The sequence below is a fragment of the Myotis nattereri genome, assembly GCF_964212035.1.
Source record: "Myotis nattereri genome assembly, chromosome: 14".
Taxonomy (NCBI): Eukaryota; Metazoa; Chordata; class Mammalia; order Chiroptera; family Vespertilionidae; genus Myotis; species Myotis nattereri.
This window is the reverse complement of record NC_138089.1, coordinates 10,783,590-10,810,314: the sequence shown is the minus strand read 5'-3', so window position 1 is coordinate 10,810,314 and position 26,725 is coordinate 10,783,590. Positions and strand designations below refer to the sequence as shown.

The following is a 26,725-nucleotide window of genomic DNA, read 5'->3' as shown; positions in this document are numbered from 1 at the left end:
CGGGCTCACTGATGTACTCAGCACATCACAGCCCAATACCCTCAGAATTCCCGGTCTATGCAGCTCCAGTTTGATGGCTAGGCCAGGTGACAGGGTAAAGCACTCCTAAAGAGCCACAATAGTTGGTGAAACCAACACATGTTTCGTGCCAAAAACAAAATGTGTGTTCAGCTTTTGGGTAAGACTGTATGTATTCCGGAAAGCTCCTCCTCTCATAGATTTCCATCTTATTGTAGTAAAATACAGAGACCATAAAATTTTTAACTATTTTTAAGTGTACAGTTTAGTGCCATTAGGCACAGTCACACTGTTGTCAACCATCACCACCTTCATCTCCAGAACCCAATCACCTTCCCAAACGGAAACTCTACCATTAAAGGCCATTGAACCATTTCCCGCTCCGCAGCCCCTGGCAACCACCAGTCTACTTCTGGACTGTAAACCTGTCTGCCTAGTGCCTCATGAAAGTAGACTCATATGACATTTGTCCTTTTGGGGCTGGTTAAATTGTCTTTTAATAGATTTAATATATCTTTGACCCAGAGCTAAAAACCCCAAATACTTAAGGAATTAAAAATAATTCTGGAATAAAAATCACATTGCTCTACTACTTTTATTTGGTGACGTAAAAAAGTGCTCGCCACATCTCAAAGCCACTCTGACTGCTGTTGGCTGCAGGGAACACTACGTGAAGAAAGACGGACTGGCCTGCCCTGGCAGCCTCGGAACCTAACTGATTACCAGTGGTTTCCAGAGCTGCAGTAGGCAGGGCTCTCCCACACTGGAATCTGACGCCTTCTGTAATTAATGATATACGGTTTAAATGAGTTACACCACTTTGTTAAAAACAAGGTGCCAGTTGATTTTCTCTCAGTATTGGTTTCACTAATACTAAAACGATGGAGAACCCGTACTATGTGACATCACACTTCCTCAGTAATTCCACTGATACAGCCCTGAATGTGCTTCCACTGCCTCTGGGTTCTGTCGTAAACACGGGGAGGGGGACTGCAGACAAAGGTGAACCACCGAGTGTGCTCCCAGGGACCTGGGGAGAGAAGGGCGAGGGCAGACACACGGTGAGCTGTCACTGAGCGGCGGGTCTGACACAGACGGAAACCCTGATTCACAAGGATGGCAAGGAGGGAAGCTAAAATCTGGAGGCAGGTGGAGGGAGGAGGGACTGTCCGAGACGGTCACAGATAGGTAGTATTTTGAAGCTTGTAGGGGGAAGAATCAAATATGACTTAGAACTGGGCAACGCTTCCCCTTCCTTGTAGAGAGAAAAATAATCTCGCTTTAACACAAGACTATCAACAATAGAGCACAACCTAATTTTTGCTCTCTTAATTTGAAAGTCCGATTCTCCTGACTGTCATCATGACCTCTTTTGTTGAGAGTTATCATCAAATCAAGCGGATGATAAAGTTCTAGTTGGCAAGGTGATGGGGGAGGTAACATATTTTCAGTTGACCTCCTTCTAGAAGTCTTTGCTGAACAGATACACATGGCACACTGAAGTACTTTTGAATGACAGTTCTGCAGGGTTTGAGGGAAGCAAACCACCTGGAAATTCTGAGCTTAGTCACATTAGCAAACATTTGGTAAAGTAGATGCTTGAGGAGGCAGGCAGGCACAGGAAGGGGTCCTTGTCTGTGCACAGAGCGACCATGCCCTGCCTGAAGGCATGAATGAGGAACATACCTGAAAATACCACTTTCCGCCGCACTGTGAGGTTGACGTGGCCTTGCTTGGCAGCTTGTTGCATAAGCTGGACCACAAGCTGGTGTGACTTTCCAATGACTGGTGTCCCATCCACACAGATTAATTCATCCCCAGACCTCAGGCGGCCGTCCGTATCAGCAGCACCCAGTGGTACGATGTGACCGATATAAATCTGTGGAGCAATCGGATGACAGATAAAACAGCGACCTTTTCATTTGCTATTATACTCAAAGACTTCACGTCTCCGGGAACATTTTAATTCATCCCTGTCTGTATCCGCGCCACAAACACTTCCTAGTGCCCACGGATGCCAGGCGCGGGGCTAGGTGCTACAGCAGCTCTCACATGGCGGAGAAAGAACTTTCTCTTGTTTGGTTCCCAGACACTTCTCTGTGGTGATGGTTCTTTTTCTCCTTGGCAGAAATAAAACACTTCATTCCTTTCCTTTGCAAAACCCTTTCTCCTTTTCTATCCACTTACGAACCAGCCTTTCAGAAAACTCCGCTAATTGTAATAGTGGTACTGCTTTTCTTCAAAACACAGCTCTGTGCCTCGCAATGGCGAGTGCACAATAGACTGTTAAATGAAGGAGTGAATCAAGCAAGTGTGGTCTGTCATCTGCATTTCTGTCCTCTCAGCACCCGCATCCAAGCAGCCTTTATTTAGTGCCTTATGTTTACCGTCCATTCAGCTTTAGTTGTGCTCTCCCTGCCTTCTCCTGAGGTGCCAAAGCTACCGCTACCTTTGCGTGACATGCATAGTTTACAGAGAGCTCTGCCAGGTGAGTGGTTAAGAATATGGACCCTGGAATCAGACCCTTTCCAGTCCTTCCATTACTAATTCTGTGATTGTGGGCAAGTCAGTTAACCTTTTGGGTCTTTGTTTGATGATTTCAAAAATGGGGAAACACTCATGGACTTGAAGGATAAATGGGAGAGTGCATGTTAAAGCCTGTGGCACAGCATCTGGCACAGAGTGAGCACTCAACCAGTAACAGTTATTTCATTCTGATGAGGGAATTACCAATACACGTCTTTAGTTCTCTTTTTCCCCTTCAGAAGGATTCTGTGATGTAATACTAAGTTTACTCTCAGGATGAGGCCCCGAGAGGTGAAATGTCTCCTAATGCTTGTGTGGGGTTCTTTCTCTCCTTTTGTAAAGACAGTTGGGCCCAACCTTTTCTAATCTCTCAACCTGCCTGGTGCTCCTCAGAAGGCAGAACTGGCCAGAGCATCACATTGTTTTCTTACTGGATCCCGATTCCTTTTGCTTTTTGGCTTCATATTCTTTGATAGCAGCTCCCACTTTTCACAAACATGAACACAAACTTTCATAGTGAAACCAAGGATCCTTATGACTGTGATTAAATTCAGCTATAATCCTAGGCTGGAAATCATGTCTCTCTTTCTAACCCTTGGAGACCTAGCCTTCCCCCGCCACACCCCCCAATAAGCAGCAACCCCTGAGGCAGCGGAAGACAGGAGCCGGGCCTGACGAATGGTCATGGGCCTGGGCCTCCGGCAGGATAAAGGTGACATCCTGCTCTGGGCCAGGTTTCAGCTCCCAAGCCCTAAGGTGGAACGACCCCCTGGCTGCTTCCCCGCGAGACAGACAGGGGACACTGTCCTCGAGATCTGAAAAAATAATTCCTCGCCCTCACCTCAGCTCCAACGGTCAGCCCCTAGCACAACTCCGAGCCTCCAACACGGGGCCTTGTGGTTTTGCCCTATGTAGTCTGTGTCCTACACCACCGGGGAGTCCAGGCTCTGAGCATCAGCTTCCGGTTCTCCTGGGTGGTGCACTCATAATGAAACAGCCAGTCTGTCTCCACTGCAATTGTGTCCATGCTTGGCTCTGCCAGCGCCTGGTGGGTGAACTCTTGCTGTTCTCTAACCAGTCCCTTTTCCCTCGAGACAAAAGCTCCACAAGACCCAAGGAACAGCCCCTCTGCCTGGACCAGGCGGTCAGTGTGGCACCTGGCTGGACTCGAGACTTGGGGATTTGTTACTGCTGCCAGCACTGTGTGTGTGGTGGGGGGAGAGGGGGGGTGGGGGGGGCGAGGAGGGACATAAAAGACTCACAGGTTCCCCTGGTTCATTTCCACCCAGAATCCTAAATCCAAATCCAGTCTCTTTCCTCCAGAGGAAGATGTCCTGTTCTTGGTAATCTGGAACTAGAGGGGTAAGGAAGAGAGAGGTTATTTCTCTGATACAAGGCAGCACACCCCTAAGGTTACAGCTACAGGCCCGACACTGAGTGCTTGAGCAGACAGTCTTCCAACACAGACAAGGCAACAAACAACAGGACGCGGGCGAGGCGGACAGTGGCAGTCCTCACTGAGCACTAAGTTTTTTCAAAGGACTAATCACTGTTTGATAATTCCTAACCGAGCCCGAGCCATTATCCCTGACTAAGCCAGGGATCAGCAGGGGCACGAATTGCAATCACCACAGCCGCCCACGGTGCCTGGAAGAGAGATGCTAAGTCACAGCGACTCAGAAGGTAAGTCACCTGATGCTCCATCAACTAAAAGAAGAAGGAGCTTGGGGTGAAGAATGTTCCATTAAAAATACCAACCAAACTAAAAAACACTTCTTTCTGTAAAGTAATCAAGGCCAGCGATGCCAATAATTTAACTTCTTAGATCATTTTTGCCAAAAATAAGTTAGTCTTAAACATCCTAATATTTCCAAATTTGCAAAGTTTACTAAGATTTCAGTACTTTACCCAAAAGTCTCCAGCCTTCCATATCTTTAAGATTAATAGTAACAACAAAATTGTTCTGTATCAATGAACCATGTTTCATTGTTAGAGTGACTGCTTTACTCCAGAATTTGCCTATAATATTTCATCATTAAAAGTATTAATTTATTATCCAATAACTTGATATTTTACTTTTAAAATTCAATATTTCAGTGTTTTAAAATAAAAAATCTCATTTTTAAAAAGAAAAGTAATTTCCATGGAAACGTGCTTACTGTACATGAAATTGTTCTATATACCACTGTTACCTAACTATGGCAATAAAAAAGGGTTATTTCTACTTAATTTTTATTTAATAGATAGTGCTTTATATAGTCTATAAATGACATAGCTTCTATTTAAAGAGAAAAAAATGTAGTTTAGTGGCAGTGAATCTTAAACGAGATTTTCAAATATTGTTCTGCAGACTTTCTGGTTTAAGTACTTGCATTTGGGGCTGCAGCGGTGTGCAGACCCAAGCATTTAATTCTCTTCTCCAATTCTGTACAAAGGGCCAGGGAGAAGGAGGCAGTGTTTGCACTTCAAGTTGGAGAAAGGGCCCTTTTTAGTGACTCACCCACAGGCTTAAAATGTACAGCGAATGAATGTGCCAAGAAAGCAGCAGCTAGATGAACAGGGAGAGCAAGGCAGGGAGGTCTGACTGATATTTCTGCTTGAGCTGTCTTACTGCCGTGGCTTTGAGCAGTGCTTTTCACCCAGCGCTTTCTTATTATACTCGCGAGCTAAGCTCCCAGAGCCAGGGACATGGAGTGGAGCTACAGCGTAGGACTCTCATAGACGAGATTTGAGAATTACATTTCCTTAAGCATGCTAAGGTAACACTATTTTCTTTCCGTTTGAGTGTCTGGCTACAGGGTATTTAGTGTAATAGACGCATGGAAACAACAAATTAAATCAACTTGGGCCTCTGTTGTTGGTTCACTCAAGCAGGATTATTACCAAAATGGACCCTGGGTGCGTCCCGGCACACCGGGTTCCTGGCAGAGCCTGAGCGGAGTCTGCTGAGCCTCCCTGTGAACAGCCTCTGCAGAGACCTCCAGCCAAACCATTTCTCAGCATCATTTCACAGGAGCACATGCCCGTCCTACGATGACACCAAACGTAGCAAGTTCTGCCTTATAGAGCTCATTTAGGTGTAAGCTAGCACGGTGTGGGTGGCTGTGGCAACAGACTTAGGCCTATCATACAGGTTAGTCCACAGGAAAAAAGCATTTGTTTCTCCCTTAGAATCAATGGGAAAATGGCAAATTTATTTAAAAACAAGCTGCCCAACGACACCAAGAATGTTGAGGACTGCAATGATGAGCCAGGAAAACAGACACAAGCACAGTACACCACACGAAGGGATGCTGCGAAGGAAGTCTTTTGGCTCCTTAATAATCACACTCCTCTCCCGCCGACCAAATGCACACAGTTCGTAAACATCGGTGACACGGGATCACAGACTTCCTCCCTGTGTCCTCTGCCGCCAGCGGCACTGAGGTGTCTCAACTACTCCTCCCAAATGGTTAGTTCTCTTCTTTATTTCAGGCAGATTCCATCACAATTACATTTTTAGGAGACGGCAGGGTAGAGCCATCTTTCTGATGTTTATATCCCTTTGTCTTTCTTTTGAGTGAGGCTACATCAAAAAGAGCTAGGAGAATCTTGTCCAGCTTTCTTCACCTTTAAGCCCTTGCATAGGAGACCATCTCAGCAGTCAATCTTTGGGAGCGTAAGTGACAACACAATAAAGTGCTCAAAAGACTTCCTTTGCTAATTAGACGGATGGAATCACCAGGTTTGCAAAGAAACCTCCTGGTGCCTCCATTCCTGCAGACACACATTTCCGGACTTAGCAAACCCATGCCATCACTCTCTCTTTCATCTGGTCTTTGGTCTATGCCTGGTTAACAAGAATTCCGAAACACTGGCTCCTGGCATTCCCCTCTCTGTGTCCCGTCCCCTCCCCCAGCCCCCCGACCAATGGGAACATCAAACAGAATGAATAGAATGGAGAAATAAAAGTTTTCAGCGAATCCTTACTCTGACATTCTCCAAAATTCGTGGAATTGATTTCTCTCTCTCTTTCACCCTTGCTCAATCCCGACGCAGGCGAAGGTGACATAGCTGGAATATTAATTTCACAATTTGCAAAGCTTAATGTATGTGCTTTCTCTCAGTTCATTTTAATTTCGTTTTGATTGATAAGGAGCGTGCAGTTGAGCTTTCACAGTAAAGGTCATGGCTGCTCTGGATTTGAAAAGATTGCAGTTTGATTCTGCTTTATTTTTTTTTTTTCATGGTGCTTTTCTTGTCAAAAAGCTAGAATTCACAACTGTACCGCTGAGCATTTCATAGAGCTCCCATGACCATATTAGACTCTTCATATTTAATTGAACCCCACTGTACACATTCTTGTATGGCCTTGTCCTAACCATGTCATAAACTTTAAATCTGCCTAAACCCTTATTTCCTTTTGAAAAAAATTAAGTATACTTTTGTAACTGCCACACGACAGCATTTATTTAAGAGGACCAGGTTCCTGGTGGGATTCATTCTGTGCTAAGACCTGTTCAGATGAATTCTGGGCAGCTCAACAGAACAGCCTTCCATGCAGAGGCACAAAGCATCAGATCTGCCGAGGTCTGAACACACACACAAACAAGAAGTGTCTAGAACGACACCCAAGCTCCTGAAACGGACTCTGATAACACAGCTCGTTCACCACTTCCAGCTGTGCAAGTGTGTCTCCCCAAAAGCATGGGTTGCTCTGGTTAACGGGGCAGCTCTGACAGGCTTTCTTTCCAAACTATTTGTGAGCGGGCGAAACGCCAGCGGGAAGTTTGAAACTTCCTTTTATAGTCAACACCAGTGGGTACAGCTGGTCCCGAATGTTAACGAGTAAGACTGTACCAGTGTCATTTTTAAAAACACGTGCATAATAGATATGTTATCTAGAAAAAAAAAAATACCAAACAGGCAACATGGCTTTTAAAGGACTTCCATGCGTGCCTTTGTTTTTAATTAAACTTGTAAGCCCTTCGAAGGGATTCATGAACACGTCTGCACTGCAGATCGATTCACCTGACCCTGCTGTTGTGACAGATGCCATATCAAGATATGGTAGTTTGCACAGTACTTAGACCACGTGAAGGAACTGAATCAGAGACGGTGTTAATCTCCACATTGCCCTTCTCAGTAAAATGAAATATAAGGAAAACATGTTTCTCCACAAAGGAAGGCATAGATTAAGGGCACAGGTAAGATACGATCGCTGCCTTCAATGGTCCTGGAGTACTTTGCTCAGTTTAATATCTTGCGGGGAGGGGGCAGCAAATCACATCTGAGGCTACACACTGTTTTTCTTCAAAAGACAAGAAAAAACAACAACCTCCTAGGGAATGGCAGAAACTGATCAGTACACGGCCCCCACAGCGGCTTCATCCTGACCAATCATACTCATGAGAAACGGCCAGCAACAGCCGCAGCCAAAGCAGAGCCCACTGTATGTGCTCAGACTGAAGCGTTTTAGGAACTTCCATTGGTAATAATGATAAGATACATGAACACTATGTATGGTGAATACTCTTTGGAAGTCACTTCATCATGAAGGTAAGAAATTAAACACGAAGGCGATGTTTTGTTTAGAGGAGCCACAGAGTCACGGTGTGTGCCCTCGCTAGCTCCTAGTTATTGAAAAGGCAAAGCCAGGGGGAACACGTTTAACTACAGTATCAGTAATTAATGCACAGACCACTCAATGTTGTTGTTTTTTCTTTTTATGGGGACTGTTTAGAAAGACTGCTAATGTTGGTTTAAAAAAATTACCAGCATTTTTAAAAACTAAGAGACCACTAAGGAATAATTTAATTTTTTCTCATTACTCCCGCAATCTAAGCCAGTCACTTCATGCTCTCCTGTACATCAGAGCTGTTTCTCAAGAGCGTGTGCCATCTCCACGCGGGGAAGAGCTAACGGGACGGCAGCCCTTACCTGCCACCTCCTTTAACGGAAAGGAGCAATAACCCCGTGCCCACCGGGCCCTGGATCTGATGGCCATCCGCATCTACCCTCCCCAAGCTGACGGCCTGAGGGAGCCCAGGAATAGCCGGCAGATTCGATCACTGCTGACACGCTCTCACCCCTCCCCTCGGCTTACCTCTATGCCGTCTACACAGGGAAAGCCTATTGCTAATAAGCCCCGAGAGCAAGCTGGGGCCCTGGAGGTGGGGCTGCCCGAAGACAGCAGCCGGGGTCTACTCACGTCGGCTTTCATACATGCTCCTGGACTGGGCCCAGATTTTAAAAGGATCTGGCTTTTTCTGCCCAGAGCTGTCGGTCTGCTCTGCAGCGGGGGCCTCTGCAGGTGGGAACTCGGGGAGCACCTGTGTGCTGTGGCTGGGGGAGGCCGTGTGCAGGCTGCGGTGGCTGGCGACGCTGTGCTGTGAGCTGTTCTGGCTGTCTTTTCTCTCCAGTGGTTGCTGAAAGGAAGCGAGTGAGAGGGGCAAGACGAGAGGGTTATTACTGGTTCTGAGTGGGTGTTTCCTATCAGCTCGTCTTTGTTCAGCACTTCTGTGCACACACACACAAATGTATCAACAATATGTGGGCTTCCACCTTCCTCCAGCTAATGCTGAATGCAGACAAATCCCCAAGCGATTGGCAGACAGAGAGAGGGGTGGGCCAGGTGCAAAGACATGAGCACAAACCACACTGCTCTCTGGGCTGTGGCAGAAAATGAATCCAGTTTTCTTTTTTTTAAATCTATTTTTTTAAATATATATATTTTTATTGATTTTTTTACAGAGAAGAAGGGAGAGGGGCAGAGAGTTAGAAACATCGATGAGAGAGATCGATCAGCTGCCTCCTGGATGCCCCCCACTGGGGATATGCCCGCAACCAAGGTACATGCCCTTGACCGGAATCGAACCCAGAACCCTTCAGTCCGCAGGCCGACGCTCTATCCACTGAGCCAAACTGGTTCAGCACGAATCCAGTTTTCATCGTACGTTCTTGGCGAAGACACTGGGCTCATTTATGACGTTTTAACATCCCCACTTTTTTTGACAAAATGTGGCACAAAATACCATGAGTGGTTTAAATGTAAAGCTATGATATCCATACGCAATATAATCAGCGGTAAAATGTTTCTTTGGAATCCACGTCTTTCATTATTCTTTCGATAATAAATACCTGACTCCTATTTAACCGTTTGCCATCAAAACTCTGGACTCCAAGGAAAGGGGATCAGAGCTTTTATTTTATTTAATTTTTTCCTTCATTGTGTTCTTTTTTAAAAAAAAATTAATTTCTTTATTTTTTAAAGTATTACATAGGTCTCCTTTTTCCCCCATTGACCTCTCCCCAGCTGCCCCCACCCCCCGGCACATGCCCTCCCCCCTCCCCCCCCATCTGTGTCCATTGGTTATGCTCATATGCATGCGTACAAGTCCTCTGGTTGATCTCTTACCCCCTCATCTCCCGCCTTCTCTCATAGGTTGGACAGTCTGTTTGATGCTTCTATGACTCTGGTTCTATTTATGTTGTTCATTATTATTTAAAAAAATATATTTTTATTGATTTCAGAGAGGAAAGGAGGAGAGAGATAGAAACATCAATGATGAGAAAGAGTTGTTGATCAGTTGCCTCCTGCATGCCCCACCCACCCACCCACTGAGGACCAAGCCCACAACCCAGAAATGTGCCCTTGACCGGAATTGAACCCGGGACCCTTCAGTTCACAGGCCCAAGCTCTATCCACTGAGCCAAATCAGCTAGGGTGAGAATCAGAACTTTTAGAATCATTATGTGTGCACTTGAACTTAGAAGTGGATAAATAACTATTATATGAAGAACTTCCATAATTCTTAGGTGATCTCCTCACACTACTGTTGGCTGAAAACTGACATCAAACTTTATATATGGGTTGACCTCAGGGGTCAGCCTTCTTTGATTTGCACCCTGTCCAAAGTCCAAATAGTATTCAAAGGTAAAGAACTTCATTTAAATTTCAACAGAATAAGCAGGTGTTCCTTAAAACCTGCCCAGCAAATGACCCTTCCCATTTTATGAAATGTTCTTTGAACGGAGAGCAAAAAGTAGGGGGAGGAAAAATACTGGGGGGTAATTGAAATAATTTCAGTTCTTATTTTCTCCAGTAAAAGACTGGTAAACCCAGGTGTTTAGTTTCCCCCATTCAAAATAAAACCCTGGAACCTGCCTCTCACATGACAGGTGCTATGTCCCTACACTTACCTGCCGAAGAGCCCTCTCAAGGGACAGAGGACAGGAAGGGCTGTCTGTCTTCTCTTAAAGATCTTGTATAGCTTACACTTCCCAACTACTTTATAAGATCTTTGACTGAGAGCAGTCTGGGTTTCTAAAGTTCTATGCAGAGTCAAAATCTTCCCTTGGTCTTACAAGGAATTCTACCAGCAGCTCACTCTTGCTTCCTCCCTAGGTAGCCTCCAAGTTTCATTCCCATATCAATGGACATTTCCCAGGTCCCTTTCATTTAAATCGCAGGTCTCTCTGCCCCTCTCCTTCCAGTCCTTAATTTACAAAAAGCATCTGAAGAAAGTCCAAGGAGGACAAAAGCTTCATTTGCCCTTGACAATTACAGATTCCACTCTGAAATCAGGCTCTGGCAAAGACTCAAAGTTGAAGAAAATTGGATGTGCGTTTAATGAAGGCAAGACAGACCATTTAAAATGTTACTTGGTGTGTCCGTGGGAGAGATCTGAGGACCATATTCTAAACTAGCAAAGAGGCACCGGTAACCCTGTAGGTGGGGTTTGATTCACTTAGAGTCAAGGACAGCGGCTCTGGGGAAGGCAGTGTTTGGGGGTGACAAACACCATCACCAACCCACATGAGCATCGTTCTCTTCTGCGGATAAAGCGCTCGGCTCAGACCTGCGCGGGTCAGCATTCCGAAGACTTGGAACAGAACCAGTTCAGCCAACTTCCAGCCGCCCCCATCCCTGCAGTGAACTCTCAGGGCCAGAGATCTCATTTCTGCCCCCGAAGGTCAAAGCCTGCCTCTTGCCTCCCCCGGAGACAAGCCGCCCTTGGTGTGGGAGCATGCCAGGCCGCGGCACAGGTTAAGGCACCTTCTCAGGGCGCCGCCTTCCTGGTGTTTCCCAAATCAGGAACCAGGTTCGGACGGCAGTTAAAAGACTCCAGAGTCAGAAAACATGAACGACAGAGAGGATCTCCTTCCCCTTTGCACCTGGGACCTGTGTTTCTCCTGGCTGCCATCTTTCCACGGTGGCCTTGCCGCACCAGCACGGGCAGCACAGCCACGGGGTGTGCACCCCTCTTCCTCCTTCCCTGTGCTGCCTCCTTTGTATTAGGGCGCACAGCGCGGCTTCTTATCAGACAAGATGTAGAGCTCTTCTCATTCTGAGACTAACCTTGGTAAGAAGAACCAGTGGGGACTGTTACTCTATTTTCTACATTTGGGCGATACTTGGTTTTTGTTCACCTCTGGGAGCGGGGGAAGGAGAGATTTTTTAAATATAAAAGCAAATAATTCAATAAAGGGCCTCTCAGTGTACCCTGAGAGTTGCATTCCTCCCTTCAAATGCCTTCTCTCTCTCTCTCTCTCTCTCTCTCTCTCTCTCTCTCGGTCCCTTGAATCAGTAGCAAATGTCAGATTGTGGGGTCTGTCCCCTGACACTACACTGTTTCACAGGGAGGCCTCCGGGGCTCGAAGCTCAGTTTCCTTCGGGTCCACACTGCTCAGGGGGGCCCGAGCGAGCGCTCCGCAGGTTCACCCGAGGCACACGGCACCCTTCCCCCTTCGTGGGGTCACTCTGTGGTCTCTGGAACCCAAATTTCACCTCTGCTCCCCCTCCTGACCTGGAGAAAACCATCACCTGCAACGCTGCCCCACTGAGGAGTATCATAACCCGGACCTTCCTCTGCAGAGGGTGCGCGAGCGTCCACAGGTGCGCACACAACACGCGCAGAGCTGGTGTGTCGCCCACGGGGTTCCAAGACCCTGCGATGGCTGTCGGTGTAACAGACCTTTGGCATGGAGGAACGGACCCCCCCCCAATTTAGCTGAAGACAGGGATTGGCCATAAACAGAGGTGCAATGAAGTCCACTGGAGATGGTCTGAGCCATTTTTCAAGTTCAAACACCCGTCTCACCTCCCCAATGAAGGTGTCATGTAGGTCCAATTTAACAAAAAATGGAACAAGTTTGAAAAACTGCCTCTCAACCAAACTGCACTTCTGCAGCCCTTTTAAATGCCACCCAAACGTGGTTCCCAATTTGGAAAATACCAGGAAGGCAGCGCCCGGGAAGTGCTTTACACTGTGCGGTGGCCGGGCCGCTGCCTGGCACGCTCCCACACCAAGGGCTACATGCACGTTGACACGGGAGCTTGCAGGGTCTCCCCCGGGAAGCCTTAGCCTCACCTTATGTTTCTTCTCAAGTTTAGTTTGGAAAAGCACTTCACTGGAAGGTGCCTCCTGTATTTAACATGTTGGCACTCTGAGCTTTCTGAGGCTTTGCCTCTATATGTGAAAAAGCCCAAAACAAGCCTTTTATTTTCTGTGAGCACCTAATCAGCTCTGGCATTGCCTTTATCTGGCAGAGCCCACCGCTGTCCAGGAGGAAAGCCGTTTCTCTCTCAGATTACCATCAACCTGGGGGCCTCACCCGCAGTCTGCGTTCCCTCCCGGAAGACCTGGGGCAGGAGAACAAATTCAGGTCTCAACTAAATACAAGGCCAGGAACAGATTTGCATCTAATGTGACTGTCCTTCACCTCATTTTCTAGGTGAAAAACCGGCCCAAAGCCAGATTTCTGCAGTTAAAGATACACCTTCCAGTGTGTTACCGCAAGCCAGGCACACGAAGAACACGGATAGAGGGAGTGCCCAGAGCACCCAGGTCAGAGCTGCCCGCGAGGCCCTCCTGAGCCCCTGCTGCCGTCCAGGGGGGCAATGAAGTCCACTGGGGTGGTCTGAGCCGTTTCTCAAATTCAAACACCCCTCTCGCCTCCCCAGTAAACGAGTCACACGTCCTGACCGCCTGCTGTGCGCGGACTCTCGGGCTGCGGTGTGTGAGTAAGGAGGGTGGCAGCGGAGCTCCAGAACTTACATCCGGGCGTTTCTCGGTTGGGTGCGTGTGTCTGTGCAGACGAAAGTAGCCACGACAGGCTGGTACCAGCAGACGGCACCGCCCTTTAGCCGGGTAAGGAGGGGCCTGGAAGAACATCCCATTAATGGGAGCAGCATGTGCTCAGTCTTCAAGCAACACTGAGACTGAGCTGTTAGAGAACGGAGAGGGGGCGAGTGTGGCGCAAGCGGCTGCGGTGTCTCGGGTGACCCGGGAGGCTACCATGGGGGCCCCTGGGCTACGTCAGAGAGGTTGGGTTTCATTCTTAGTCCAGGGGAGGAGGAATATGTTAATGAAGGAAAAGCCGGATACATCAGAAGCCGACTTGCTTCCAGCAGGTGTGGTCTGGCTCCTGGGGTCGGGGCGGGATGGTGTGTGTGTGTGTGTAAAGGTTAGTGGGGATGGGGTCGGGGCGGGGATGGTGTGTGTGTGTGTGTGTGTGTGTGTGTAAAGGTTAGTGGGGATGGGGTCGGGGCGGGGATGGTGTGTGTGTGTGTGTGTGTGTGTGTAAAGGTTAGTGGGGATGGGGTCGGGGATGGTGTGTGTGTGTGTGTGTGTTTGTGTGTGTGTAAAGGTTAGTGGGGATGGGGTCGGGGCGGGGATGGTGTGTGTGTGTGTGTGTGTGTGTGTGTGTAAAGGTTAGTGGGGATGGGGTCGGGGCGGGGATGGTGTGTGTGTGTGTGTGTGTGTGTGTGTGTGTAAAGGTTAGTGGGGATGGGGTCGGGGCGGGGATGGTGTGTGTGTGTGTGTGTGTAAAGGTTAGTGGGGATGGGGTCGGGGCGGGGATGGTGTGTGTGTGTGTGTGTGTGTGTGTGTGTGTGTGTGTAAAGGTTAGTGGGGATGGGGTCGGGGCGGGGATGGTGTGTGTGTGTGTGTGTAAAGGTTAGTGGGGATGGGATGAAAGCAGAGAGCCAGTCAGGAAACAACTGGGTGCGAGGAGGTGCCCGAGGAGGTGCCCGAGGAGGTGCCCGAGGAGGTGTACGCCTGCGGAGTACTAGTGCCCAAGCAGAGGGACAGTGCACGTAGAAGACATTCGGTGCCAAGGCAACAGGCACTGCTCACAGTCCGCACCGGGGACAGAGCAGGAGGAGGAAGAGCTCTCATAAGCGTGGGCATCCCCTCCCACCCCCCCAACCAGGTCCCACCTCGAGCGACTGGTTGGAAAGGGTTGGAGTACTGAGACGAATATTTCCAATAACAGCTGTTGTCACTGGGCTGATATTTTTGAATCAAGATTTTTTTTTTATTTCTGAATATCAAATCAGAACCGACTAGGAAGGAAAAAAACGGGCTTACTTTTGAAAACTCCATAGAAGACCTTGGCCTCACACTAGCCGGTGCCATAAGGCTTTTAAAAATAAAACTGTCCCCACCGCCCTAGAATGAATGATTTCCGTACACCGACAGGCCAGGGAGAGCGGGAAGATGCAATGGTTTTTATGGACGGAGATGGGGAAAAGCCAGCGCATCAGTCTTTCACAGAATCATTCCAAAATGAAGGTACTTATAAAGTGAGCTGGAAATATTTGCTTGGAAGAGCAAATGAATACAGACAGCACTTAGGAGCTTTAATGATGAAAAGAATTCCTGTGGCTTAAAAATGACAAATCGATCCTTTTTAAAGCAGAATTATTTACAGTTCACATATCTGCCGCTGCAGCGACCTCCATGGACAGAGAACCCCAGGTGCTGCAGGACATGGGCAGTCGTCACCGCGTGTGGGAACCGACTCGCACTCGGCACAGTGGAGGATGCTCCTCCTTTTTGTCTCTTTCTTTGGTCATTTATGGGTCTAAGGCAAACGATTTCTTCCAAAAAGGCAGGCACGAGGAGTTAATGGAGAAGAAAAGGGAGTTAACGACTGGATATGAAGACGAATTTTAGTTCGCAGTGCACGTGTCGAAGCAATCCAATACAACAGCAGGCTCTATTTTCTAGGGCTCCAAGGGGTGAGGGTGTGAGCTGCTGTGGGAAGTGAGAGGCGAGGAGCTTATCTGAGTCACCCTATCCTTCTCCCAGCTACTCCTCTCCTTGCAGCAGCTGGGGCTCTGACGGCTTGTAGCACTGCCCTGGTGGAAGGACAAGCGGTATCGGGGTCCTGTGACCCCTGGGAGTTTCAGGAAGAGGCCGGACACATAAAACGGGATGGTCCGGCCCGGGTCCCTCACTGTGCAGCTTCTCTGAGATCCCCCCTCACATCTCTAATGACTAGTGGTCAGCCGTGTCCTCAGCGTCCCGTCCAGGGGAAGGAACGGCAGACAATGGAACAGAAACCGTCAGTGTTGCTGCCTTTCATCCTGGCCGTTTGGAGAGGAGACTCCGTTGTCCATGACTCAGGGCCCCCTTGTGGAAACCGCGCCTGAGGAGTTTTCAGTAACTGGGCCCACTGTGCCTCCCTGCTGCTGGCTTTGAGCTGACACAGGAAACATGGGATGTGGTTTCCTACATCGCTCAGGCTGCTAGGGAGCTCGGGCGTCTAACACAGCGCAGTCGCGGCACCTGACTCAACCGTGGCTGTTTTCAGGGCTTTGTATGGCTACTTCACAGATTATTGTAACTTAGAGCTGAATGGGATCATTAAGCGTGTGCCTGGTTTGGCTTGGTTAGCTTTTGAGAGTGTATGTTCCTCAGACGTTAAGCCCCCGAGGAGGGTGCAGAGCTGCCTGCTGGGGTCTCTCCCGGTTGCCCGAGGCAGGAACGTCTTCTGGTGCAGTCCTGGGGTACCCGGCACTGGTCTGACATAGAAGACACCCGCCTAACAGTGTTGGAGCAGGCACATTACACATTTCTGGTGATTTGTGACAATGCATCTGTCTTTTGAAAGTAGCAATCAATAAAGTGTGTGTTTGTAAGCTCCGAAAGACAGGCGCCATGACATCTCCCTTATCACAGTGTTCCCAGTGCCACCCCCCCCCCCCCCGGCACTGAGGTGCTCCACCCAAACAAAGGGGTGGATGGACTAACGAAGAAAAGGCGAAGGTGTCGATGGGTAAGTGCGTAGATGATGCATGGACAGATGGATCCATGAAGGAAGGGAGAAACAGAAGCACAGCGAGAAATGAACAAGTGAGAAAACATAACTGGATATTAACTTAAAATGCAGGATTTGGCATGATACTTAGAGTTTTAAATTCTCCCGCACAAAACCCTTGTGTGTGATCTAGACCAACAGGCTCAGTTGAATGCGTTTCCAGCCAGGACGATCACGCTGGGCCAGAACCTGTTTCCCACAGAGGTCTGACACCTGACGGCAAACAGGTCTTGCTTTCGTTTCTGCCATTTGGCAGAGAAATCTCTGATTAAATCCAGGATCAAATCAATGGAATTTCGTTAAGATACTGCCATGGTCTCCAGTGAGCAAATGAACCATGAAGTTAGCCTTTAAATGAGTGGTGGCGTTGCTTATTAAGAGTGAGCTATTGAGACCATCCAGAATGGGAATCAGGACCAGAAAGGTAAGTCCCTCCGTTCTAATAAAAACCCAACTACTCAATTACTGAAAACATCATTTTTTAAAAAAGCTCTGAGGGCAAAAAGAAGCTGTCAGTCACATGAGCAAGTCAGCCATGCCCCGAGCTTTTAAGAAAAAGGACAACTGGGTTAAGACAGGCCATCGCAGAGCTGACGGGAAATCCAAGTGTAGCACAGCCCTGCCTCTCACGCCACAGCTGCCTCAGCGGCCCTGCCTGCACAGGGGAACGGCTTTCTGAACCGCGACACGCAGCACCCCAGGGGTTCCCTCCGACCTCACCAGGAAAACCCCACACTCATCTGTCTCTGGCAGGACAGCACTGAAATTCCAACCGGGAAAGGGAAAAGCTTTCCGCCTGCCCGTACAGAGCACCCACTGATCACAGGTGTTCGCGCCGCGCCACTGGCGGCAGCAGACCTCGGCTGATGGCCCCCCGATCCTGAACAGCAGCTGCCGGTGAGCCAGCACGCTGTGAGAACCACATCCCTGTCAGGGCACAGGCGTCGGAGGACAAGCCCCAAGCTGGGGCTCGTTCCTCTCTAACCAGCCACACACGGTCTCCTGGCTTGTGTAATTAAGAGGCGGCAGACTGTGGGCAAAGCAGTTAAGAGCTTTTTTCCTGGGAATGCAGCCTGAGTAATTGGCTTGCTGCTTGCTAATGACACAGCTTCTGCAAAAATAAACTGTCACAGGGAAGTCTTTCCACTGACTCGGTGAATGCAGGCTCTAGAGCTGTTTGATGCCCTGAGTGCAGCAGGGAATTCCAAAACACTTGGGGAAGAAGAGACACAAGTGAGCCTCTTGCACAGTGAAGTTTGCACAAAAAGGAACGCCGCACCGAGTCTTGCTGCCTGTGCAAAACCGATGCGTCTCCCCCAGGAAGCTCCTTGTTAAGACTCCGTTCCATGTGGGTGTGTAAAAAGGTCCATTGTGTAGCGTGGCTCAGGTCAGGGAGAAAAGGATGGCTCTGCTAACTCAAGCTCAGGTGACACATCTTCCAGATTTGCTTCTGTTTTTCGGCAGGCTGCACAGGTTTCTGACTATGACCCAGGGATGAGGAGACACATATGCACGGGTATGTACACACACACACACACACACACACACACACACTCACAGAGACAGGCTCTGGCATCTTGGTGCCTACCAGCACTTATGTGCCTGGACATTAACACAAACTGACAAGGGAAGCAGCCCTGAAGACACAGGTGCCCATCATCACGACACAAAGCCATTGCAATCACATCAATTATTGCAATCACATCAATTACCAATCATCCCTCGGTGGTCGTCAGAAGCATCTACCAGTATTTGGAGAACTTGGGAGTGGGGCTTCGAAACGCAGGGAGCCCCCTCTCTCAGCCCCTTAATGAACTTCTGCCTACTGCTGCCAGGCTTGGGGGCAGGTGGGAGGAATCCAGCTGCAGCGCCAGGAGCTGCAAAGTTTTAAGGTTCTCCTTTCCCAGGCGACAGGAAGCTGTAAAATGCCCCTCCCCCAAATGTCCTAAGCCACATGGAAATGGCTCCTCTTCATCCCAACTGCAATGAATTGGGGAGCCTCTCAGATCAATTTCACAGGCATGGGGTCTGGACTTTGTACACAGCATTCTAATTTGCTGTCAGTGCCCCAGGGGCAGAAGCTCACACCACCAATCAAAACACTATAGCCTCCAGGCAATCAGCTACCGCGTCAACCAGGTAATGCATCTTCAGGGGAACCAGACTAGAAAGGACAGCAACACATTGATTTTTTTTTTTTTTAAGAATCCCATACCTGCAGCATAACGCTGCTAAAGCCAGCAAAACAACAAAGGACGCTTCCACAGCGAGGAAATGTCTGTGCTCCGTGCTGGGGACGGAACATCCTTCCATGTGAGCATGGGTGTGCATACAGGGCAGAGTGGTTCCTCCTTAAGCCCCAGGCTTTTTAATTCTGTAAATCACTCATCACTCAGTGCCTAGGAAAGCCCGGGGAGAGTCTGCCCACGTGAACAGCTGGGAACACCAGTTGAGAGCAGGCTACCGGGGAAGCAGGTGGAGCCTGCTTTTTTAATTCTCCTCCCAAAAGAAACAATAGCATTTGTCTCAAGTTAAAACATCTGAGAAAAAGTCATCCATTTGAGAGAGAGCCGGGCTGCATTCATATAGAGAAAATTCCAGTCCTGCTCCCGTTATCCTGGCTCCCGCAGCCAGCCCACAAATCACTAGGCAGTTAAAGACAAACCCACATACCTTCTATACCAAACAGATCCCCAGAACTTCAGATGCGGAGCCGGGCTCCGGTCCCCCATCCACGCCAAAGCACATTTAGCGAAGTCAAGCCAGACAGCGTCCCCTCCCACCACCCACCCCCGGCCCCCGCCCCCCCAAATAATCACCAAGTAACTGGCAAGTCCTTACCGACTTGGGGCTCTTCTTGGGAACTGGCAGCCCTGGAAAAAATGCAACAAGGAGGGGAGGGGAAAAGAAATCATTAGCACATAAACGTTACCTTTTCCTTAAAGAACAATCCCCAGGCGCTTCACGGCAACCTAGCCATCTGCAGAGTTATGTCAGATTTCTCCCCAGCTTCGGAGGTACCAGGCTGTTCATATCGAATCAAAGCAGAGGGAGGAGGAAGCCGGGGCAGGAGATCTATCTGCATTAGCTATGCTGACTTGTACTGCAGCAGCCTGGAGGCTGGGAAAAGAAATTCACAGACCTCCGCAGCCGGGAAATTGAACACTTGGACAGAATCTCAAATGCTCTTCTGGATTAAGACAGACTTAACTTACAATTAAGTCCAGGATATTTCCTTCCTACCCGATCCACTTGTCAATTGAAGCGGACCAATCAGGACAGAGGATAGGGTATATATTGAATTTCAGTGGAGTATATGGTTAAAATTTAATTCTTTTCTTTTTTTTTGGGGGGGGGTCGTCTTTCCTTTCTTTCTTTCTGTTTTGTCTCTGTCTGCCAGGAGAGGAATGCCTTCTTTATTTGATGAGCACAACACCAAAACAAAGACGGATGCTCTGTGCCAGCACAGAACACAAATGCAAGTTGGTCTGGGACCCCCTACGGATCGTGGACACACCCCCCGTGTGTCAGTCATCCCAGCAAACTCCTATTCAGCCTGCGGGAAGGGACTCAGTGGGGACTAGTCCCTTAGGGAGGCATGTCGCTGGGGAATGAGAGAAGGTTCACAGAGCTGAGGGAGAGAGAATCATGGAGAGAGAGGAAGGCAGAGGAACGAAGCCGGTCAGGGGGCCTGCTGGCTCTTCCCCGCCCTGTTCTCTGTGGGGGTGAGACAGCTGGGAGGAGGGCACCTTCATCTCCTCACCTCTAGAGTCAGAGGGGGTAGGGGGCGCATGGGAATGTGTCCCAGGGGAGCGCAGCAAAGGAGAGCTGGGAAGCAAGAGTGAAGCAAGCATCTAACAGTGTTTCCAAGGTAATCATTTCTGCAAGCTGCCCTCTCTCTTTTTAAAAATTTTTTTTTCTGGTTTTAGCAAGGGGTCGAATGTAAAATGCAAATTCCATCTGTATTAGACACCAAAGGTACACTTGGATCTGATGATTCTGCCTTGGAAATATCAGCATTTTAGAGAAAATGATCCCCACGTACTGTGAGGGTTTCTACTCCCTTGGAAGTGACCTGTCAAACCAGGAGCCGTGCTAGGCTCGGTGCAGGTGACATAGGGCCGTGGAAGGGGTGAGGAGAGGCCCCCCTGGGAGCGCCGGACGACCCCTGCAGTCAGGGCTGAGAGGACCCTGTCCTCAGGCCCGAGGCGCTCTGTGGCAGGGCTCATCACATCACCAAAATGGGGTCACCGCGGTTGGGGAGAGTGGCTCTCAGACTCCAGGGTGCTAAGGAGCACCGGGCCACTTGTTAAAAATGCCAGATCCCCGGGCCCTGCCTGGCAGGGGCCTAGGAATCTGCATATGAACAAATATTCCAGAAGATTCTGATGCAGGGGTCTGAGGACCACATCTAAGGAAACTACATTATGAAGAGTGCTACTGTTCAGAGTCAGGGGGAATCAGAGAGGAAACTTTCAGGGAGCCACTTTGGAGCCCTGGAGGCCTCAGTTTCTCAATCTATGAAATGGAGCTGAGACTCACCTCACAAGATAGCCACGGTCATTAACTGGACCAAAGGTTTAAAAGCCTGGTACTTGGTAAGGGGTGGCCCTCAAATGTCCTCCCCTTTCCTCTGCCTTTGCTACTTGACACCATTCAGGAAGGAAGTGGTTCTGCTTATCTTACTTTAACAAGGCAAAAATCACTTGCCTAGCATGTTAAAGTAGAAAAAATATTGTAGGGGAAATATCTTACCTATGGATGAGAATAATGTTGGGCGATTTAGATATGTCATTATTCTTAAAAATAATCATTAGGTGCTTTTATTTATTCATTAATAGGATTCCCTTAATGAATTTTATCAAGTTATATTAGTGTGGGTCACTGTCTATACTTCAAAATTACCCACCACTACTTGTTAAAGTTCAGATTTTCCCCTAATTCAGGCTAACCTTCTCAGTTAACTGGACTGAGTAGGTTTCACCACAGTTAACTAGACTTGGCCTTACCCGGGGTCCCCATGATTCTATCAAAAATGTATAAAACATCTCCAGCTGGGTCAGAGGAGCCCGGGCACATGGCCTCAACCCTCACCCTGCCATTGCTCCTGTCGACGGCTGCCCTACAGGTCCTGCCTCTAAATCTGCACACAAACAGAGGGCACTTCCACCTCCCTCACAGAGAAACCCGCACAGTCAGGGGCTGCACAGGGCGCTCGTGGCCGGGACATAGGAAACCTGGGAGCAGCGGACGCTCCAGAGAAGCGTGGGCCAGCCGACTACAGCGGCCAGCGAGGTCAGAGGACACGCGCCACCTCTGAGGGCAGCCCCACGGATGGTTCCAAACACAACGGGGAGCGAGGACAGCCGGCTGCAGCTGGCGGGGGGGGGGGGGGGGGGGGGGAGGGGAGCAGGTTAGCGCTGACCGCACTCACACACAGGCACAGGCACAGGGGCCACGGCCTCCCCACCACACTGGCAGCGGGGGCACTTCTGTGGGACGAGGAAGGGCAGGGTTCCGGGACTAGTGAGGCAGAAAGTAGCCTTAATCTAGAGTTCTTCATCAGGAACACCATACTCACATCTTGCTGAGACAATGACACATTAATTAATGGACCTTCCATTGACTGCATGAAACCAACCAGTCTGACGCCTAAACGGGTGATGGTGAAGGTCTGTCTCCCCTGAGGAGGCAGCCAGTCCAGGGAGCAGTTCAGGGAACGGACCAGGGAACCTCCAGGGAACCGTCAGTCCAGGGAACGGTCCAGGAACAGTCCTATGGCCCACCTCCATTGACACAAGCTGTATTTTACAACAACAAACTTATTTAAAGAGGCATTTGTTCCTGTTTGCTAGCTAGTTGTTGAAAACCCTCATTGAAAAAAGCCACACCTTTTACAGGAGCACAGATCAGTACTTAAAAAGTCAAAAACCAAGAGATTCCACTCCACAGCTTTAAAGCAACAACAACAATGATTTGTTTTAGGTCCTTATATCATTAAATCTTAAAACCTAATGAATGCTGGAGCAAAGCTCCTGGTACAAGCTACCATTTATTTTAGCCCAAACTATTCAGATGGATTGAAGCAGCTGGGAGACCTAGCGGCAAACACTCAAAATCGGTTACCGTTCAGCCGAGTCCTCCAAGACCGAGGCATCTCAGGACGTGGCTCTGGTCTGGCTGGAGGGACCGCAGGCCGCCCCGTCCCGGCTGGGACAAGAGCGGCACAGCCCACACGTCACAGGGAGGGGTTCCCTTAGGACAGACGCGCACTCGTGTTCCCAGGGGGAAGCCTGTGTTGTGTAAACCACATATTCCAGAGGAGGCATGAGGAGGAACAGCCCTGGTCTTAATGGGCTCATCTGTTCCCTCTGGGCGGGGAGAGGGAGGATGCTGAGAGCAGCAGGCGGAAGAAAGGGCCCCTGGCTGCACCACCTGCGGCTCTGAGAGCCTAGGAGGTGGCAAATGCGGCTTCAAAGGGATCCCAGGAAACTTTTACTGGGAAGTGTGCGTTCACAGTGAGTCTAAGTGTGAGCCACGGAAGTGAGAAAGCCTGGGAACGGAGCCCCCCATGAGAAAGGCATCCCTTTGGAGGAACAAATGGCAAATTCCCTGCCATCGATGGGATCTGACCAATTAACATGAGGAGGAGGAATCTCGTTCCTTTTAAATGTCAAGGCCATAAACTATGCTATTGAACATGTGCTCATATAACTAAATGGCAAATGTTATTCTTGGTGAAATTTTATAATGGCAGTAACACAATTTATATAAAAAAAGTAAAAATATAACAGAATATATATGTATTTTGGAAACAAAGGCTAGAAGGTTAAACACCAAAACAGCAAGTTGGTTCTTGGACTCATGGCATCAAGGATGGCTTCATTACCAGTTTCATTATTTTCTACAACAGGAAAAGCTGCTCAGAGGCACACAATTTTGCATATAATTTCAAGCAGTCTCTGAAGCCTTGACCAGCCTTGGGAAACCCATTCTGTTGGGTCCTAGGACCCTCAGGTTAAATCGTCCCTGTCCAAGCACATCGCCATGGCGTTAGATGCAATCCCTAGGGGGAGATTCACACCGCCCAAGTGTGTGCCTCCAGCAAGGGCAGCTCCAGTAAAGCACTGTACCTGCAAGTAGAAGGGAGGTGAGAAGGACCGAGCAGAAAGGTAAGTTTCATTGTTTGCTTCTCCTCCCTAGTTCTTGGAAAGATCTAAAGGGCACATCTAAAAAACTTCTGAGGGGAGAGATTGCATTAAAGAATGTACGAGCCCCAGTAGAGGGTGTGCAGGAGGCAGCAGATCAATGATTGTCTTTCATCATTGATGTCTCTCTCTTTCTCTCTCTCTCTCTCCCCCTTCCTCTCTGAAATCAATCAATAAATATATATATATACCAGATATAAGAATATACCAGAGCTCGGTGTGGCTCAGCGTTTGAGAGTCAACCTAGGAACCAGAAGGTCATGGTTTGATTCCTGGTCAGGGCACATGCCCGGGTTGAGGGCTCGATCCCCAGTAGGGGGCATGCAGGAGGCAGCCGACTGATGATGATTTTCTCTCATCTCATGGCTGTTTCTATCTCTCCATCCCTCTCCCATCCTTTTTCTCTAAAAATCAATAAAAACATATTTTTAAAAAAGAACACACCAGAACACTAATATTCATCAGCGAAAATGCTACTGCAGGAAAACATAATGGCCTGCTAGGCAATGCTTTCACTGGAAAGGAGGGGTAGTCTGATGACAGAGCAAAATACTAAGTATTCAATGAGAGAGAGCTGTGGAGGGGGGTGCAGGAACAATAGAGTGAGAAGATCTATGATTTCCCCAGAAATGCAGAATTGATGGCTACTTGACTACAAACCAGTGGCTCTAACCAATTAATATTAATGACCGGTAACCCTTCTAAGAAAGCCATCTGCACCATCCTCTGCCAACTAGTTATCTGTTTTGTTTGTTCCATACATAATAGATAAACCATGAAATAAATGTAAGCTGCCCCGACCTTACCATCAAATGCTAAGGACAGTCCAGAAACCTGGAAAAGGCAGGTACAATCGGTCCTAACTTTTCCCACCGAGGGCAAGAAGGGAAATGGGGGAAATTCACTCCCTGTCTAAGCACACTGTGCTAAGTGCCTTCCGTGTGCCAGGAGTTGGCACGAAATAAAGCAATGAATGAGACCTACGAGAGCCTGCTCTCACAGTGCTCACCTTCTGTGGGGACAGAGCACAAACAACTCAGCCAGTAACTTCAGGGGCAGCGTGTGAGGAAATGAAGGGGGGCAGGAGGCAGAGCTAGAGACACATGGGAGCGAAGACCAGAATCCTGAGAAGGCACCAACCCCGTGACTATTCGTCCGCACAGATGTGCTGAGCTCTGCCATAGGCCGGGTGAAGCATCACCAAGGAGACAAAGGCGAGCGGACATGGCCCTGGCCCGGACACGCTGAGTCTATCCTTTTAACGGAGGAAGAAGCGACGTAAGTGATGACTCAGTGTGGTCGGTGTTAAGTGGCACAGAAGGGAGCACGTCGCTCCTGAGAGCAGAGCGAAGGGAAGCTCACCCAGCGTGAAGAAGGGGCAGAGGGAGGAGCTGGGCCCTGAGCGAGGGCCAGCCTGAGTCATGGCCGGGCCGGCAGCCACGGGCAGTGACTGATGCCTGATTGCATCATGGTGATGATGCTTTTTCAGTTTGTTTTATTAGTATTTTTTTTAATTAAAGCTAAATCAGTGTGCCAGCATAAGCTCAAGGCCAAGTTTAAACGCGAGTTCATTTTCACTGAAGGACCTTATAAACACTATCACAAAATTGAATTCATAAAACCAAATGAAAAAATGGTTCTAGTTTAAACATATTTAATTTTTTTCTCCTTCCTCTGGCCAAATATCATCATCAACCCTGTGGTACAATTTTTCAATGTAAATATGATACCAGCTGCCAAGAGCAGACGCATCAGACCCAGTGTCTCCAAAAAGATGAAAACATTCTTTCCCTTGGGGATCTCGTAATGGTCATTATGATATATTACGGCTGTCATAATTCAGAGAGATGGTCGGCTTCACATGTCTGGAATAAGTAGCTCCCAATGCTGTGTCAGTTGGCATTTTGTTAGGAAGATTAAGAATATAGTTGTGCAGCTTTACAGCTACGGAGAGGTCTGCTTCAATTACGCAGCACCGATAGCCTCATAAATATGTCCCGAAGAGAAATAAATGGCTGGCGAAGCTGGTGATTGCTAATGGTTTACAGAGCCTTTCACCTCAAAGTCATACGCCTTGAACTGGCACAGGTGAGGAGAGACCTGAAGTCATTAACACTTGCGCTGCTCAGAACCCTCTGCGAGATGGATGAACTGTCATCATGCAATTCCTGAGAGATTAATGGCCTAAAGTGCAAAGGTGTCATTGAGATAACACAGACAGTCCTATTGTTATTGACTCTCAAAAACATGTAAAGTAAACCATGAGGGGTTGAAAACTTGGCTTCTCTATCATTTCTTTTCTTTACTTTCTTCCTTTTTTTTTTTTTTTTTTAAAAAAAAAAAGGTCTTCAAAAGCAAGGGCTGAGTACAAAAATAACTAGCTAGAGCTGGGAGCTTTGACACACACATATACTTCACGACTGCTGTTTGAGTTAAGTATTAATATCATCCCCATTTTACAGACGAGAACATTGAGGCACGGATGGTTACATAGCACGGTCTGATCACCTGGTCAGGTGAGCAGCTAAGCAGAGACGTGGTCTAAAGCCAGACCTGGGCTTTTTTTTTTTTTTTAAATATATTTTATTGATTTTTTTACAGAGAGGAAGGGAGAGAGATAGAGAGTCAGAAACATCGATGAGAGAGAAACATCGATCAGCCGCCTCCTGCACATCTCCCACTGGGGATATGCCTGCAACCCAGGCACATGCCCCCGATCGGAATCGAACCCGGGACCTTTCAGTCCGCAGGCCGACGCTCTAGCCACTGAGCCAAACCGGTTTCGGCCAGACCTGGGCTTTTAAACACTGCACTGTACAATCTCCTTCAAAGGGGCTTAATCTGCTTTGGATCATAAGCCTCTAAAAGGGAATTAAAACAACGGT

General features: G+C 48.5%; 1 protein-coding gene across 1 annotated transcript in view; it reads right to left on the bottom strand.

Moving 5' to 3' along the window:
* The window catches only part of MAGI1 (membrane associated guanylate kinase, WW and PDZ domain containing 1), a 106,180-nt gene that overhangs the window by 21,816 nt on the left and 57,639 nt on the right, over window positions 1-26,725 (bottom strand). The window contains exons 11-14 of the mRNA XM_081106094.1: window positions 19,474-19,505; window positions 8,735-8,951; window positions 3,807-3,898; window positions 1,705-1,897 (exon numbers count right to left, since the gene is read on the bottom strand). Coding sequence (XP_080962220.1) covers window positions 1,705-1,897; window positions 3,807-3,898; window positions 8,735-8,951; window positions 19,474-19,505 — 534 coding nt within the window. The remainder of the gene's footprint in view (window positions 1-1,704; window positions 1,898-3,806; window positions 3,899-8,734; window positions 8,952-19,473; window positions 19,506-26,725) is intronic.